General features: G+C 35.9%; 2 protein-coding genes across 2 annotated transcripts; both read right to left on the reverse strand.

Annotated features, from left to right (window-relative positions):
- Positions 1-821: 821 nt before the first annotated feature.
- On the reverse strand, positions 822-2,495 carry LOC125655649 (tripartite motif-containing protein 3-like). The gene has a single exon (XM_048886017.2). It carries the CDS (start codon positions 2,493-2,495, stop codon positions 822-824), a length of 1,674 nt encoding a protein of 557 aa, XP_048741974.2.
- A 2,280-nt stretch (positions 2,496-4,775) lies between these two features.
- On the reverse strand, positions 4,776-13,098 carry LOC125655656 (kelch-like protein 10). The gene is made up of 5 exons (XM_048886033.2): positions 11,949-13,098; positions 8,539-8,679; positions 7,638-7,829; positions 7,379-7,498; positions 4,776-5,517 (listed from the first exon to the last, which is right to left on the reverse strand). The coding sequence occupies exons 1-5, from the start codon at positions 13,081-13,083 to the stop codon at positions 5,336-5,338; spliced, it is 1,770 nt and encodes a 589-aa protein (XP_048741990.1). The 5' UTR covers positions 13,084-13,098; the 3' UTR covers positions 4,776-5,335.
- Between the last annotated feature and the right edge of the window lie 755 nt (positions 13,099-13,853).

The following is a 13,853-nucleotide window of genomic DNA, read 5'->3' on the forward strand; positions in this document are numbered from 1 at the left end:
TGGTGATTATAAATGAAAGGAAGAAGTAACAAGAATTTCAGTCTAGAATGCATTAAAATGGATCATTTTGAATCAATCTTTTTGACATTTTCCCGGAAGAGGTCTCCCGGACTCCCTATTGGGAGGCGGTTAATCACCTCCCATCCCCCTTCGGACCTCAACCAACCCCCCCCAACCCCCCCAACTCCCCAGTAAAGTCTAGATCCGCCACTGCAGTTCCAGTCCAAGATTCAACGAAAACAGTCAAAATGATCGAATTCCTTGTATTCAGTTATGCAGACTTACATAGGGAGCCGTTTTATAGGGGTGTAACACACCAGAATAGTATCTTATATTCATTACAAACCATATAATGGTACAAATGCAGATACTATATATATATATATATATATATATATATATATATATATATTGTAACATCAAAATAAGAGATATTACAATATTTGGATCAAATTTGTGAGATTTATCACTGTTTCTTATTTTCATTTGTATAGCATCAGATAATTGTAAGAGGATGGACATTGAACGTTGATCGGAAGAAATCTTGCAATATAAATAAAAACTTAAATATTTTGAGTTGAAACATATTACGGATATAAAGTGCACGGGTGTAAAATGCAAAAAATTTTATGTGCTGATATTCCTACCGTGACTGCGATAGAAAAGAGAAACGATTCATTATTTTTTCAACTTGATATATGTACGAAATATGAGTGTCTTGGTGTCTGAATCACTATAACTTCTCCTGCTCACAACCCCCACCCACCCTACAATGCAGTACACAAGCATATCAAGATACTTGTACTTGAAAGTCTTGATATTTATTTCATGTACCGGATCACTTTCACTTCTCCTGAATCATACAACCCTACCCACAACCTCCCCTCTCTGTCCACACTCAATCCATTAGGCCGATCATTTAATTCACGTATGTCCACACACTTAATGAATTGTCCACTCTGATCTAAAATGTGTAGACAGGCATTGTTGTAGTCTGCCACAATGATATGACCCATGGAGTCCGTCACTATCTGTCTGGGACGAAATGATTTCTGTCCCCCTGGTGGTTTGTCGTTGTATCGGAATCGGACTTTTCCTGTCCTGTCTACCCCAACAACAGTGTCAGCATTAATATCAGAAGCCACGACGTCACCATTTTTGTTCTCTGTCACATACACTAGACATCGACCCTTTTGATAGATTGGAAAGTCATCTTCATCTTTAGCTATTTCCTGTGTCACTCTCTGTCCCTTGTAACGAACAATTTTGTATTGTTCACCATCAGTAGTAAATATACTGACAAGGATGTCACCTGATCTGGTACAGCATAGTCCTGATGGATGCCAGCCCTGCGGTGTGGTGATCAGTGTCTCTGTCTTCCCGTGTCTGACAATGCTCACAGTTCTGTTGTTAGCATCACTGTAAAGCAGTTCTCCCTGTCTGTTCACTGTAATGTCATTTGGGAACTTATTACTTGTACTGGTGACAGTGTCTTGTACAGTTCCATGTATGTCAACACATCGTATCATTTTCTCTCTTCCATTAATCCAAATTTTTTCTGATCCAGCACAGGCTACTCTACATAACTCTTTAACATTTGTTGAAATGTTTGCAATCACTTTGGCTTCTTTTAATAAATCCTTAACAGATAAATAGAGGACTTCATCTGTGAGACTGGGTAGTGATAGTGTTGTCTGTGTCAGTGTGGCCCTGTATTCTCCTAATTCTAGACTGAATTCTCTCCCTTGCACTGTGTTTGATTTGAGAGAGGGTGACATTACATCAGGTACTTGTGGAATGGCTCTGAATTCAGTCAGTTTGGATTTGTAACTGTTGACATCAGACACGTTGTTGGACTTCAGGATTTCTTTGTTTTCTTGAACAGTTTGGGTCATACTGGAATTTTGACTTCTGAGTTGGGACTGGCATGCCTTCAGAATCGTAATTTCTTGATCTTTGAGTGATTGGATCAGTGATTCAAGTTTGTCAAAGATGTCATCCACTTCTAGGTGCCATTTCTTTCTTTTATCTTTAGCTTCTTTTTCTAAATAAGAGTAGTGGGTCTTCGATTTGCAAATTTTCTTTTCAACATCTACATCATATGACTTGTTCTTCGGAATAATACTGCTTTCAATTTCTTCTGTTTCTCTTTTAATGTTTTCTCTCTTTCTGGCAATGATGTCTGCCATGTCCACAACATCATGACCTTTATGTGAACCTGTGACGCATTTCATGCAGACTGGGACATCACACTGTTGACATTGGCCCTCACATCTCTGGTGGGAATGAGATGTACACTGAGGGAACACCAGCTGGACTGTGCGCTTTGTGAAAGGAACAATGTCATGCTTCATGGACTTCAGGCTCCTGACGTGTTTGTTGATGCAGTCTTCACACAGACCAACTTGGCAGCTGTTACAAAATTGCTGGACGGGCTTAAGACAGTTTAGGTCACAAGTGATGAGCTCCTGTGCCTGGGTGATGGCAGTAGCCATTTCCTGATTCCTAAAAGTCGGTTACATCTGAAATAAAGATTAAGTTTATTTAGTCGGGGACTTCCTTTCATTAAGTCAGGGATTTCCTTTCATTAAGTCGAATTTGTTTCATTCCAATTTTTAGGCAGTTGATACATACTAATTTTAACGATTAAGTATGATTTATAATCTGTTATTATGTTGTTTGTGTCCCATTCGATTATATTTATATTTTCATTAAGATATCATTAGTTGTAGGTAAAGTCCCACAATTTTTTTCCCTAAGCATGGCCGTCAAGGTTGTAACAGTGAGAATAGTTTATTGTGACAACGACTATCATGTCACGGGACTTCCATGTATAGGTTCAAATACAGAAGACCCGTGTCACTCACTTCAAATACCAGGCACTTCGTGGAGGAAGATTACCTAGGTATATTTATTTTGAAGGGCTTACATTTGACATATAGGACCTTGATGGAGAATCAAATCTAGGACATACCAGATTACAAAGCGACTATCATTATACTGTAATGTGTAGCGGTCACCCAGCCAAGTGCTGATCACGCTCGCCGTTGCTTAACTTGCGTGATCAAGAGAGAGACTCTACCCCATCACTAGACAAGCTAGCTCTCTAGCGAGGCAGTATAAGTTCCCTCTTATATATACTGTCCGCTACAATACAGAAAAACTAGCTCTCTAGTGAGGCAGTACAAGTTCCCTCTTATATATACTGTCCGCTACAATACAGAAAAGCTAGCTCTCTAGTGAGGCAGTATACAATAAAGAAAAACTAGCTCTCTAGCGAGGCAGTATAAGTTCCCTCTTATACTGTCCGCTACACTTGCCCCCACTCAGGGAAGCTTCGTCCTGCAGCTTAGCGTGAGTTCTCTCTGAGTCTTTGGCACCTGCTCAACAACGGCATCCGACGACAACCACCGTCGTCCCCGGACGAATCCACGTCTGTACCCAGACCTCCGAAGAGACTCAACCTGAAGCAGGCCTGTCGTCAAACACCAGAGTCACTACGCTGTTACCAATTTGTAACGTGTAGCGGTCACCCATCCAAGTACTGATCACGCTCGCCGTTGCTTAACTTGCGTGATCGAGAGACTACCACATCACCAGAAAAGCTAGCTCTCTAGCGAGGCAGTACAAGTTCCCTCTTATATATACTGTCCGCTACAATACAGAAAAGCTAGCTCTCTAGCGAGGCAGTACAAGTTCCCTCTTATATGTATTGTCCGCTACAATACAGAAAAGCTAGCTCTCTAGTGAGACAGTATACAATAAAGAAAAACTAGCTCTCTAGCGAGACAGTATAAGTTCCCTCTTTTACTGTCCACTACAATACCTTGAGTTAAGAAATCAATCCATTTCAGGCATTTTCACCTGTCAGTTCCAGGGACTTGTCTGTGACACCAAATGTAACAGAAAGAGAGAAAATGCAGTGACCCAGGCCTGGATTTCTTGTTTCTAAACAATCATGGCGCATATAGAATTTATGTGATCCATTCCATTGTAACAGGTGTATAACACTATATAAGTAGAAGGATATAACGGAAGATGTACAGGAACACGGACTTCAACATGCGTTACAATTACCTGCTAATTTTCCATTTCAGTCGGTTTTCGTGTATACGTCATTAAGAGGAAAACCGCTTGATTAAGGCGTTTGGTTGAATGTTTGGTTTGGTGTTTTTTCTTCATGGTGGCATGTTGTTATGTGACAGCCTTTAATTGATGGTTATCTGATTACTGACTTTTAAATTTGTCGGGTTAAAGTACAGAAATGTAGAACAGGCATCCCATTCAGAACGCACCACAGTAAGCTGTAAACAGAATCAAGAAGATTGTATGCCCACTTTTCCACTTTACTGAGTTTTTGTCCGTTCTTCAGAGGTTGTCTGTTTCCAATTTTGAATTTTGGAACTATAAAGTAATGAAAACTCTATTTTTTCATAATAGGCAGATCGAATTCAAAACATGATTTGGATTACCACTTCGGGTCACAAGGTCAAATGATATGACGTATTAGATTTTCTTAGATATAGAAATAAGTTTCTCGGTTATAAACCGAGAAGGGTTTGAGCATAGAGGATCATGGTAGGTTTGATAAAATGCATGTTTGAGTTTGCCTTGGGGTCATAAAGACCCTGTTATTGAAGATGTCTTTGATTTAATTTAAAGTGAAGCATTAAATAAGTCATTCTATATGAACTGGACTGGAGAAGAAAAAATACATAAGGACATTTTAGCCTTGTGACCCATTGATATACACCATTATGAACTTTCTTGCCAGCTACATTTCCCGTATTTTTTTATTTAACGAACTCAAGATGGCATACAGATTTATCAGAATTCTTCTCTGTCTACATGTTCATTTTTTACTTTGTGTGTTCTCTCCAAGATGCATTAATTCTATATTCTCATATCCAATGTACATTATTGTTTTCATTTTTCACGGGTGGGTTTCGATAAAAGAACAACAGTTGACGCTTGAAACGTTAACAATTTGGCTATCAACTTGTTCAAGAAAAGTTTCTGTTTGATTACATCAATAAAATATTTAAAAGCATTCAAGATTGATTTGAGTTGTGTTTCATTATGTCAGTCAAGGATATCAAAAAATCAGTTTTAAATTAGTGGTACAGCACAGTATTTCTTTATATAATGTTCACACAATCAACTACCTTTCACTTTGTAAACAAGTTTTATTACCAACTAAATATATAGACAGACGATTATAAAACAAATGAAGGTCCATATAAATTGTTATCAGTCTTGAAAATCTTTGTAGCAACTGAGTGTACAATGCAAGTGTCCATGTTTCGAATGCAATGCATTATGACTGTGATGCTGATCAGACGATTTGAAAGTCATCATTGTTGCTGGCCAGTCCATGATACGTAAAGTCCCGCCCACTCCGGATGTGCGAAACCACGCATGCACTAACAGCACTCCTGCCAAAGTTGAGAGGGAATATTCTCCTCCAGGTCTTTTTGCCGGGGTCATACTCCTCAGCACTGGGAGACGTGGTGCTACCTGGAATAAACACAAGCATTCAGAGGTAGAAAAAAAAAAGAAAAAAAAAAAAAAAAAGAGCCTTCGCACTTTTATTCAGTTTGTGAATAAAATGTCCAGAGTTTACACATCGATGAATTCTTCGAAAAGAATGTTTAATCCTATATTATATCGCTTGGATTCGAATTTACTATTTTAAAAAGAATAAATGTACACAACAGGGTACCAAAGTTTACTGATGAAGAGAATGATAAACCAAATGGTATAAAATTATATTCTGTATTCCAATATATTTATACATAATCAATCTACATTACATCCAAATCTATATACTTCCCAAGACATGCAGAAACCAATTCAAAATAATGCATACAATTTTTATTCGACATATTAACCTGAGCTCTATCATTTAACCACTAAACAGAATGTTTGTGAATTGAAACAAGCAATTTGTATAGAAAGTGCAACGCTAAATATCTTTTTTTAAAATTATTTTGTAAAACATTCTGCACTTTCAATTATCATGATATTTTTAACTGATTCCTTTCTTTACCCAAAAAGAACACATGGACCCAAAAACGCTTTAAAGACTGAAATAATTATTTTGATTAATGATATAATTCAATACATAATACATAAATTATGCAGGTATTAGTAAATATACACAGTTCTCATTGTGCCTATTTTTATCCAAACCACATTTTGGTTGACGTTTTTAAATAATTTTAATTCATTTAAAAATCCATTTGGTTAATTGATTAGTCAAAATGACCATTTCCTAGCTAAAAGTAGGTAAGCTAATAAAGGAGCACAGTTTGTGCCTAAGGGCATTACAACAGACTGTGGAAGACATGATCACTAAAACTATGTAGATATCAATTGTGGGAGGAACCCAGGGATCTTTTCACAGGGGCATGGACACGATTTGAGCTGAACACTTTTAAATCTTATTTTTCCAATTTCAATGTTTACAATCCTTAAATAAGGTATTTCTAATGGTAAGCAAAAATTTTAATGTTAGTTGTCGAGTGACATGAGAGATACAGAGCTCACAATTCTTTGTTATGTAAAAAATGGGAAATAGAATTTGAAAGTTTTCAGTTCAAATGGTGTCCATGTCCTTTTAATATCAACTTCAGAGTACTTGTACAGGTGTGGAATGGTGTTTAACAAAGTAATTTTGGATTACTGATGACAGGTTATAATTAGTTTTAAGTTCCATTTTTATTGAAGAAGCAGCTGTTTATGATGTTAAAAAGCCTAGTCTTTAATTTGTTGTAAGGAATGCTTGCGTAAAGCGTTGAAAACTCATACGGTTAATCTTGCATCCAAAAAATATGTCAAAATAGCAACTATCAAACAGCTAGTAGATATCAAACGGCTAGTAGCTATCAAACAGCTAGTAGATAGGCATTGTCATATATTTCCCCGACCGTCTGCAAAATACGTCACTAAGTGGCGATCTTACCGTCATATTCCCGACCGTCTGTTAAATACGTTACAAAGTTGCTATTATTTCATAATCAATAAAATTATTTCTTTGTTGCATTATCGGGTGATGAAGGTAGTAATCATTGCAGAAAATATATCATATATGGGTTGTTTTTTTCCCTGCAATGATTGCTACCTTCACGTGAGTTATGAAATATTTTTTACTTTAAACGGAACAGTCAATGGACGACGCTTTATATTTGGTCATGATCACGCGGACAGTGTAACTAAGAAAACGGATCGAACTAGTTTGCAACAAACATGTATTCATTGTCTGTGATAAAAAAAAAATCAATTTCAAAAGAAATATAAGAGAAAAGATTCAGTAAATGTAACTATGTCGTCATATCCCCGACCGTCTACTAAATACGTCACTTAGAGGCTATCTTACCGTCATATCCTCCGATGACCACCACCTTTCCGTCCAATAAAACGGCAGCAAAGTTACTGCGACCCTGTATCATGGGCAAAAGAGGCGACCATGTACGGGAGACCCAGCTGTACTGCTCAACTGTGAAAATTAAAATCGACTCCTTTATGAATGTCAATCGAGATTCCCAACGTATTCAATATCAAGCATCTTTAGTACAATTGTATTTTTATTCATTTATTGAATTATTTTTGCGTTTCAGGGCAAACTCATGCCTTACCTGTCGCTAGTCTTTCCGTTCCATTGTAACCACCTAAGGCCAAGAGGTCTTTCTGTAACGCCACCAACACCACGCCACTTCTTCGTGACGTCATCTCTGAGAGCATTGTCCACTGGTCAGTGTTTGGGTCGTAAGACTCGGCGGAATCCAAGCAGGACACGCCGTCGAAGCCCCCAGCAATGTAGATCTTGCCTGAAAATAATCTCTGCAATTTGTTCAATAAAATTAAGCGCCAAGTTTTGATAACGTCTTGAGCACTTCGTTGTGAATGTCTCAAAGGGATATTCTAAAGCAATCAAACAAGAACTTGGCTATTCTGCTACAATCCACTCTTAAAATATAAGCACTTTGAATCCAAGTATGTTGAAATTGTTTATCAAACAATTCAAAGTGCGTCAAATAATTAGTCCAGCTTAACTATGTTTTTTATTTATTTATTTATTATTATTTGCTTATAAAATGGGGTATTTTCTACTTCTTTTGAGAAGCTATACTGTATGTTTCGAAAGTATTTCACTATCAAAGTTGTTTTAAATTGTGTGTAAAATGTTGCCATGTTGAATTTTCACGAATACTTTTTAAAATAAACTAATATGTAGCGTCTTGAGTCACAGGGGAACAAAAATTTTGAATTCATCTCGTCTCTACTTTTCATCATGCTATCTAGAGGTTCTAAGGACGAGATCAAACTCTGAAAAATAAAATAGTGAGCTTCGAAATTAAAAAAAAAAATTTGCTCCTAAACGTATTGGTAATTCATCCGTTGCTTGATGGCGTCTTCTTGTGCTATCAATCGGAACTCCTCGAATGTCTCGCGCACTCGACATAGATCTCGGATGTAATACGATGGCATCCATGAGTGAATTTGATGCATTCCCATAAACGCGACTGGAAGTCTTACCATCTACTGCTGTCGCTCCGGCATCGCTTCGCTTTCTCCACATCGGCTGCACATGCGTCCATTGGTTCTTTATTGGGTCGTATTTCTCTACAGAGTCTTGTCGATTTCGTCCGTCAAATCCACCACATGCGTATATCATGCCTACAAGCAAGAGACGATAAACATGGCAATTTCCCATATAGGGTCACTACAACATAAACTGATCGTCATGAGGCACAACCGCCAAATAGAGTCAAGTGATGTAAGTTCAGCGAATCAGAAATCACGGTTAGCATCTGGAATGTCTATGAAGCGCCAAATTAGCATCTCAAATATTTGAAGATACCTTTGATTATTTAAAGATATCAATTCATTTAATGCGCGCAACAATTCAATGAGAGAATCTCTTCAAATAATTAATTATATTTTCACTTCTGAATTATTGCGATCATTAAATGAATTATTGATAGTATTAATTATTCTATTTAATTGATGAATGCTATATGATTGAATTGTTGCTCTCTTCAAATGAATGGATGATATCAACAATTGTTTAATGCACGCAATAATTGAATTATCGCTTTTCAACTGAATTGATGACATCATGAATTTAATTGATGCGCGCAAGAATTTCTTTTAGAGAGAGCAACTATATAATCACAGAAATCTTTAATTCAAAATAGCCACAATGATCTCTTTAATTGAATTGCTACTCTCTTTAAAAAAAAAAGCATGGATGCGCGCACTAACTCCTTATGAATATAAAATTGTTGTAAATAATTAAAGGTATCTTCAATTGAATTACAGAGATCATCAAATCATTTATACCGAGCTCCAAATCAAATTTTGCGAGCAATGATTTAACCATTAATTGGATTGATTAATTCAATCATTGCGCGAAATAATAGAATTCATTTGTGCAACAATTGATGAGAGAAATAATAGATTTGATGCGCGCATCAATTCAATTATTGCGCGCAATAATTGAATGATGGTATCTTTCAATGTTCAAAGATATCTTCAATGTTATTTGGGTTTTTGTTAATTTGGTGCTCCATAAATGACCGTTACTATGTGATTTCTTTCATTTGAGAAACGAATTAGACAGAAATCAATTTCTACTTGGTAATGATAATGAATGGATTATTTCGGATATTTCAAGTTTTCAATTTGAATACCTGTATAGGTATTTTCAGTCATGCGGTTCAATAGGACCGGTTTTAATCGCGTAACGATGTAAAATCAGTTTAGGACGACACGTAGAGCTGTTAACACTTTTAAATTTTACTCTTATCCAACTTGTATATGTATACATGTTATGCAATTATAGTACGTCGTATTCTTACAATATTAAAGCTGCTTCGTGTCGTTGCTAGTCCATTTAGTGTGTTATGTTGTTTTAATACTGATATTGTATCAGAAATGAATGGGTTTTAAAAGAGAAATAAAGCTTCCCCGTATCGCTAGGCCCTGTCACCAGTTTCATTTCTACTGTCGCTTCGGGTTTCCGGATAACCCTATGAGCTAGCTTTAACAAGTCATCTCCTAATGTATAACTGACCAAACCTAATTTTAAAGTGAAGGCAGACTCTAAGAAAAGCCCCGTCTCCGCATAAACTTACACGATCTAGTATCATTTTATCAAGTTTGTGGTGGATTGCTATTTCAGAACTGCTAGTAACAAAAAATACCAATATATGTGTATTAATGTACATTTTTTAATGTTGCCAAAGTATGACGCCAGGTTGTAATTTTGATTTTTAACCTTCTAGCTTGGATTTCGCGAAAAATCTTAAGTCAAAAACTTGGATTTTAAGTTCAAGATTTTACTCTAATTTTGACTGCTCAAATGAAATATAACTACAGGATTTGGTCATAAGTAAGTTCCCAAAGAAATTTTTCTCTATATATATCATTTAAATCTACCTTTTTGAAAATCTTCTCTTGGAGCCAATTTTCCCTCTATGAGGATGAAATAAAAACCACTTTGTTTAGAAATATCAAGAGTAACTGTTATATTTTTAAACAATGTTATGATGAAATATTGCAGAGAGATAACATTTTATTCATAATGGTAAAAAAAAATTAATTCCAAAATTACACATACATGTACTTATATAAAGAGTAAGTACTCTCAAATTAAACTTCGTGTTAAAATTGTCATATATTTACAATACATTATTATATAATTATTCTGAAATTATTGGTTGATACTTTGAATTCTTCTGAGATCAGTGCTTTTTATTTCATCAAAATTGATCAAGAAATGCGTTCAGAATTTTTTGTTGTTGAAAATATATGGTCTTGTATGAAATAATATATGTAAAGCACTTTTATGTTAAGTTTGTGAGTAAAATGTCCGAGTTTACACATCGATAAATTCTTCAAAAAGAATGTTTGATTCTTATAATGCCAATTCATTCACTTTATTAAAAATTGAAAAAATTTGAATAGTTTCCCCGCACTATGTTATTTGTTTTCAGGCGTGTATGAATACATCACGTTTTCGGATTTATTATAGGATTAAACATTCTTTTTGAAGAATTTATCGATGTGTAAACTCCGGACATTTTACTCACAAACTGAATAAAAGTGCGAAGCACTTTTATGTTAAGTTTGTGAGTAAAATGTCCGGAGTTTACACATCGATAAATTCTTCAAAAAGAAAATTTGAATAGTTTCCCCGCACTATGTTATTTGTTTTCAGGCGTGTATGAATACATCGCGTTTTCGGATTTATTGATGTATAAACTCCTGTTGAGTTTTATTTTTGTCCAATCAAAACAATTGTAATAAATAACATTGGAATTATTGATGTGTAAATTCTTGTTCAGCTTTATTTTTGTCCAATCAAAACAATTGTAATAAATAACATTGGAATTATTGATGTGTAAATTCTTGTTCAGCTTTATTTTTGTCCAATCAAAACAATTGTAATAAATAACATTGGAATTATATACAGTAGTGGAAATTTTCTTTGGGAACTTACTTATGGTCAAGTACTGAACATGTAAATCTTAAGTTTCGAGATTTTTTTTTTTTTTTTTTTTTTTTTTTTTTAAGAAAATAATTTTGAGCATAACCGTCCCTTCATACAAATAGTTAAGTTTTGGCGTAAAATTCCAAGCGCATTTTTATTCATTTTCCGAGTAGGCGAGTGCATATCAGAGTTGAATGCCTCAAATTGCCTTGGATCGGGGTTTTTTTTTTCATCCTCTAAAAATAAACCCAAAATGTATCCTGTTCGTTATTGGGTTTCTCGATACAATTCTGGAGCAAACTTTATAGCTCCATACTATATACATGTAGTAACTGCTTTATTATTTTTATTTATATGTACATCACTTACCTCTTCTTCATATGAGTTAGGACATACCACTAGTTCTTTATTTAAGTATCTTTTTTTTAAAAATGTGCCCGACATACTGTACCGTTCATTTCGACAGCACTGACGTAACATCGCATTATGTACATTGGGGCTTTCTCCTCCCAATTCTTCTCGTCCGGAAAGAAGCAGTACATGCTGTTGAGATACTGTGTTCCGTCAAATCCCCCAATGATATAGATCCGCTCGTCCATGAACACAGTACCGTGATAAGCACGTAAACACGGCATACTATATTTGGTGACATACCACCTATTAACGTTCTTGTCGTATGTTTCTATGGAGTCCACAACCCCGCTAGTGGACCAACCCCCAATCGTGAAGATGATTTCTGGTGGTACACGGGGTCGCAAAAGGGTGTTGTCGTCATCAATTATGAAAGGGCTTCGATAGAATATCCTCATGAGGTTGGTCACCCTGTTGACGAGCTTCTTGCATTCTCGAAGTGCCATCAGCGTTTTATTTCTTTGAATTTTGGTTTGAAAGAAATCAGGATTTACGAAACAGAGTCGCATTGCTTTAAGGAGCTTGGAGTATTGTTCTTTTCTGCCCCTTGAGTCGTAGTCAATCCACCTTTGAATTGATAAGAAGACTTCGCTCTCGTTACGAACTGAAAGTTCATCGTCGTCTAAAATTTCTTTCAAATCATTAACATGCAGCTGAAGATATTCTTGACTCTTTTCCACAATTTCTTTGAAATTTCTAATGATATATTTCCAAGCTTGACAGGAAAGGTGTTCACAGTTGTAAAAGCGAGCGAATTTGTATATTCCAATGCAGTTCTCTGGGTATATCTGCTCAAATAAGTAGTCTGTACATTCTTTCAAAAGTCCAAAAATGTGAAATCTGTCAGAAGCTGCCAAAAGATCTTCTACATTATCGGGAGTTATGATGGCCTTTCTAATGTAAGCATATTGAATTATTTGATTCATGGTATTAGCCGACACACCATGAATAGCAATTTCATTCTGTTCCGATTCCTTCAAACCGGACGTGAACAGCGATCTAAAGTAATGACTGCAGCTCGCCATAACGTTTCTATGCACCGGTAAACGAGTGTTGTCGGCTGGAATCTTGATGTAGGCATCACAGAAAATTCCCTGCAGACGCATTTCATGAAGTTGGGTCTGAGGATCCATATCAAACACATTGCACACTTGTGTGACTTGTACATCAGTCATTTTCAAAGTTTGTGATCTCCATTGATATCCGGTGAAAGTAAACGTTATTTACGTCATTTAGAGCGACGTCATAATGGTGTTTATATTTTGTTCGGGGAAAATCTGCATTGTTTTGAGTCAAAAAATTAGATTTTAATGCAACTGTTTTGTAATCTGCATTTTCATTGGCTAATGCACTGATTCAAACTGAGGTAAACGAGCATTAACGAGATGGAAAGCTTTCCTCTGTGACGTCATAATAGAATGACGCAAAACCATAACGTCAAACGTAAACATTTCATACCGTAAAAAACGTAAACCTCAAGGAAAAAGCATAATTTGCATCAGAATAGGAATACCTCTCTCTCTCCCTCTCTCTTTCTCTCTCTCTCTCTCTCTCTCTCTCTCTCTCTCTCTCTCTCTCTCTCTCTCTCTCTCTCTCTCTCTCTGATGTAACGGGTGACAAATTGCGTTTTAATATCGACGACACGTTTTCAAACTTTATGTATGTCAATTAAAGCACGTTCGGGAGTAAATAAATATACTGTGATTACATTTTCAACCATGTGATCGGTTAAAGTTTCGATGTTCGTATGGGCTGAGGTGTTCGGCTTCATCTAAAACAATGTATAGGATATATTCTAATAAGTCCTTACATACTTTCTGTATTTTTTTATTTATGTTTATAAACGTTTAACATCTTTTTTTTTCCTTTTTTTTAAAAACGTGTTTAATTCAATTTTCTTGAGACATAGAATTTTACAAGATAACGCTTTCAGCAAACATGCAGA

The sequence above is a fragment of the Ostrea edulis genome, chromosome 7 (assembly GCF_947568905.1).
Source record: "Ostrea edulis chromosome 7, xbOstEdul1.1, whole genome shotgun sequence".
Lineage (NCBI taxonomy): Eukaryota > Metazoa > Mollusca > Bivalvia > Ostreida > Ostreidae > Ostrea > Ostrea edulis.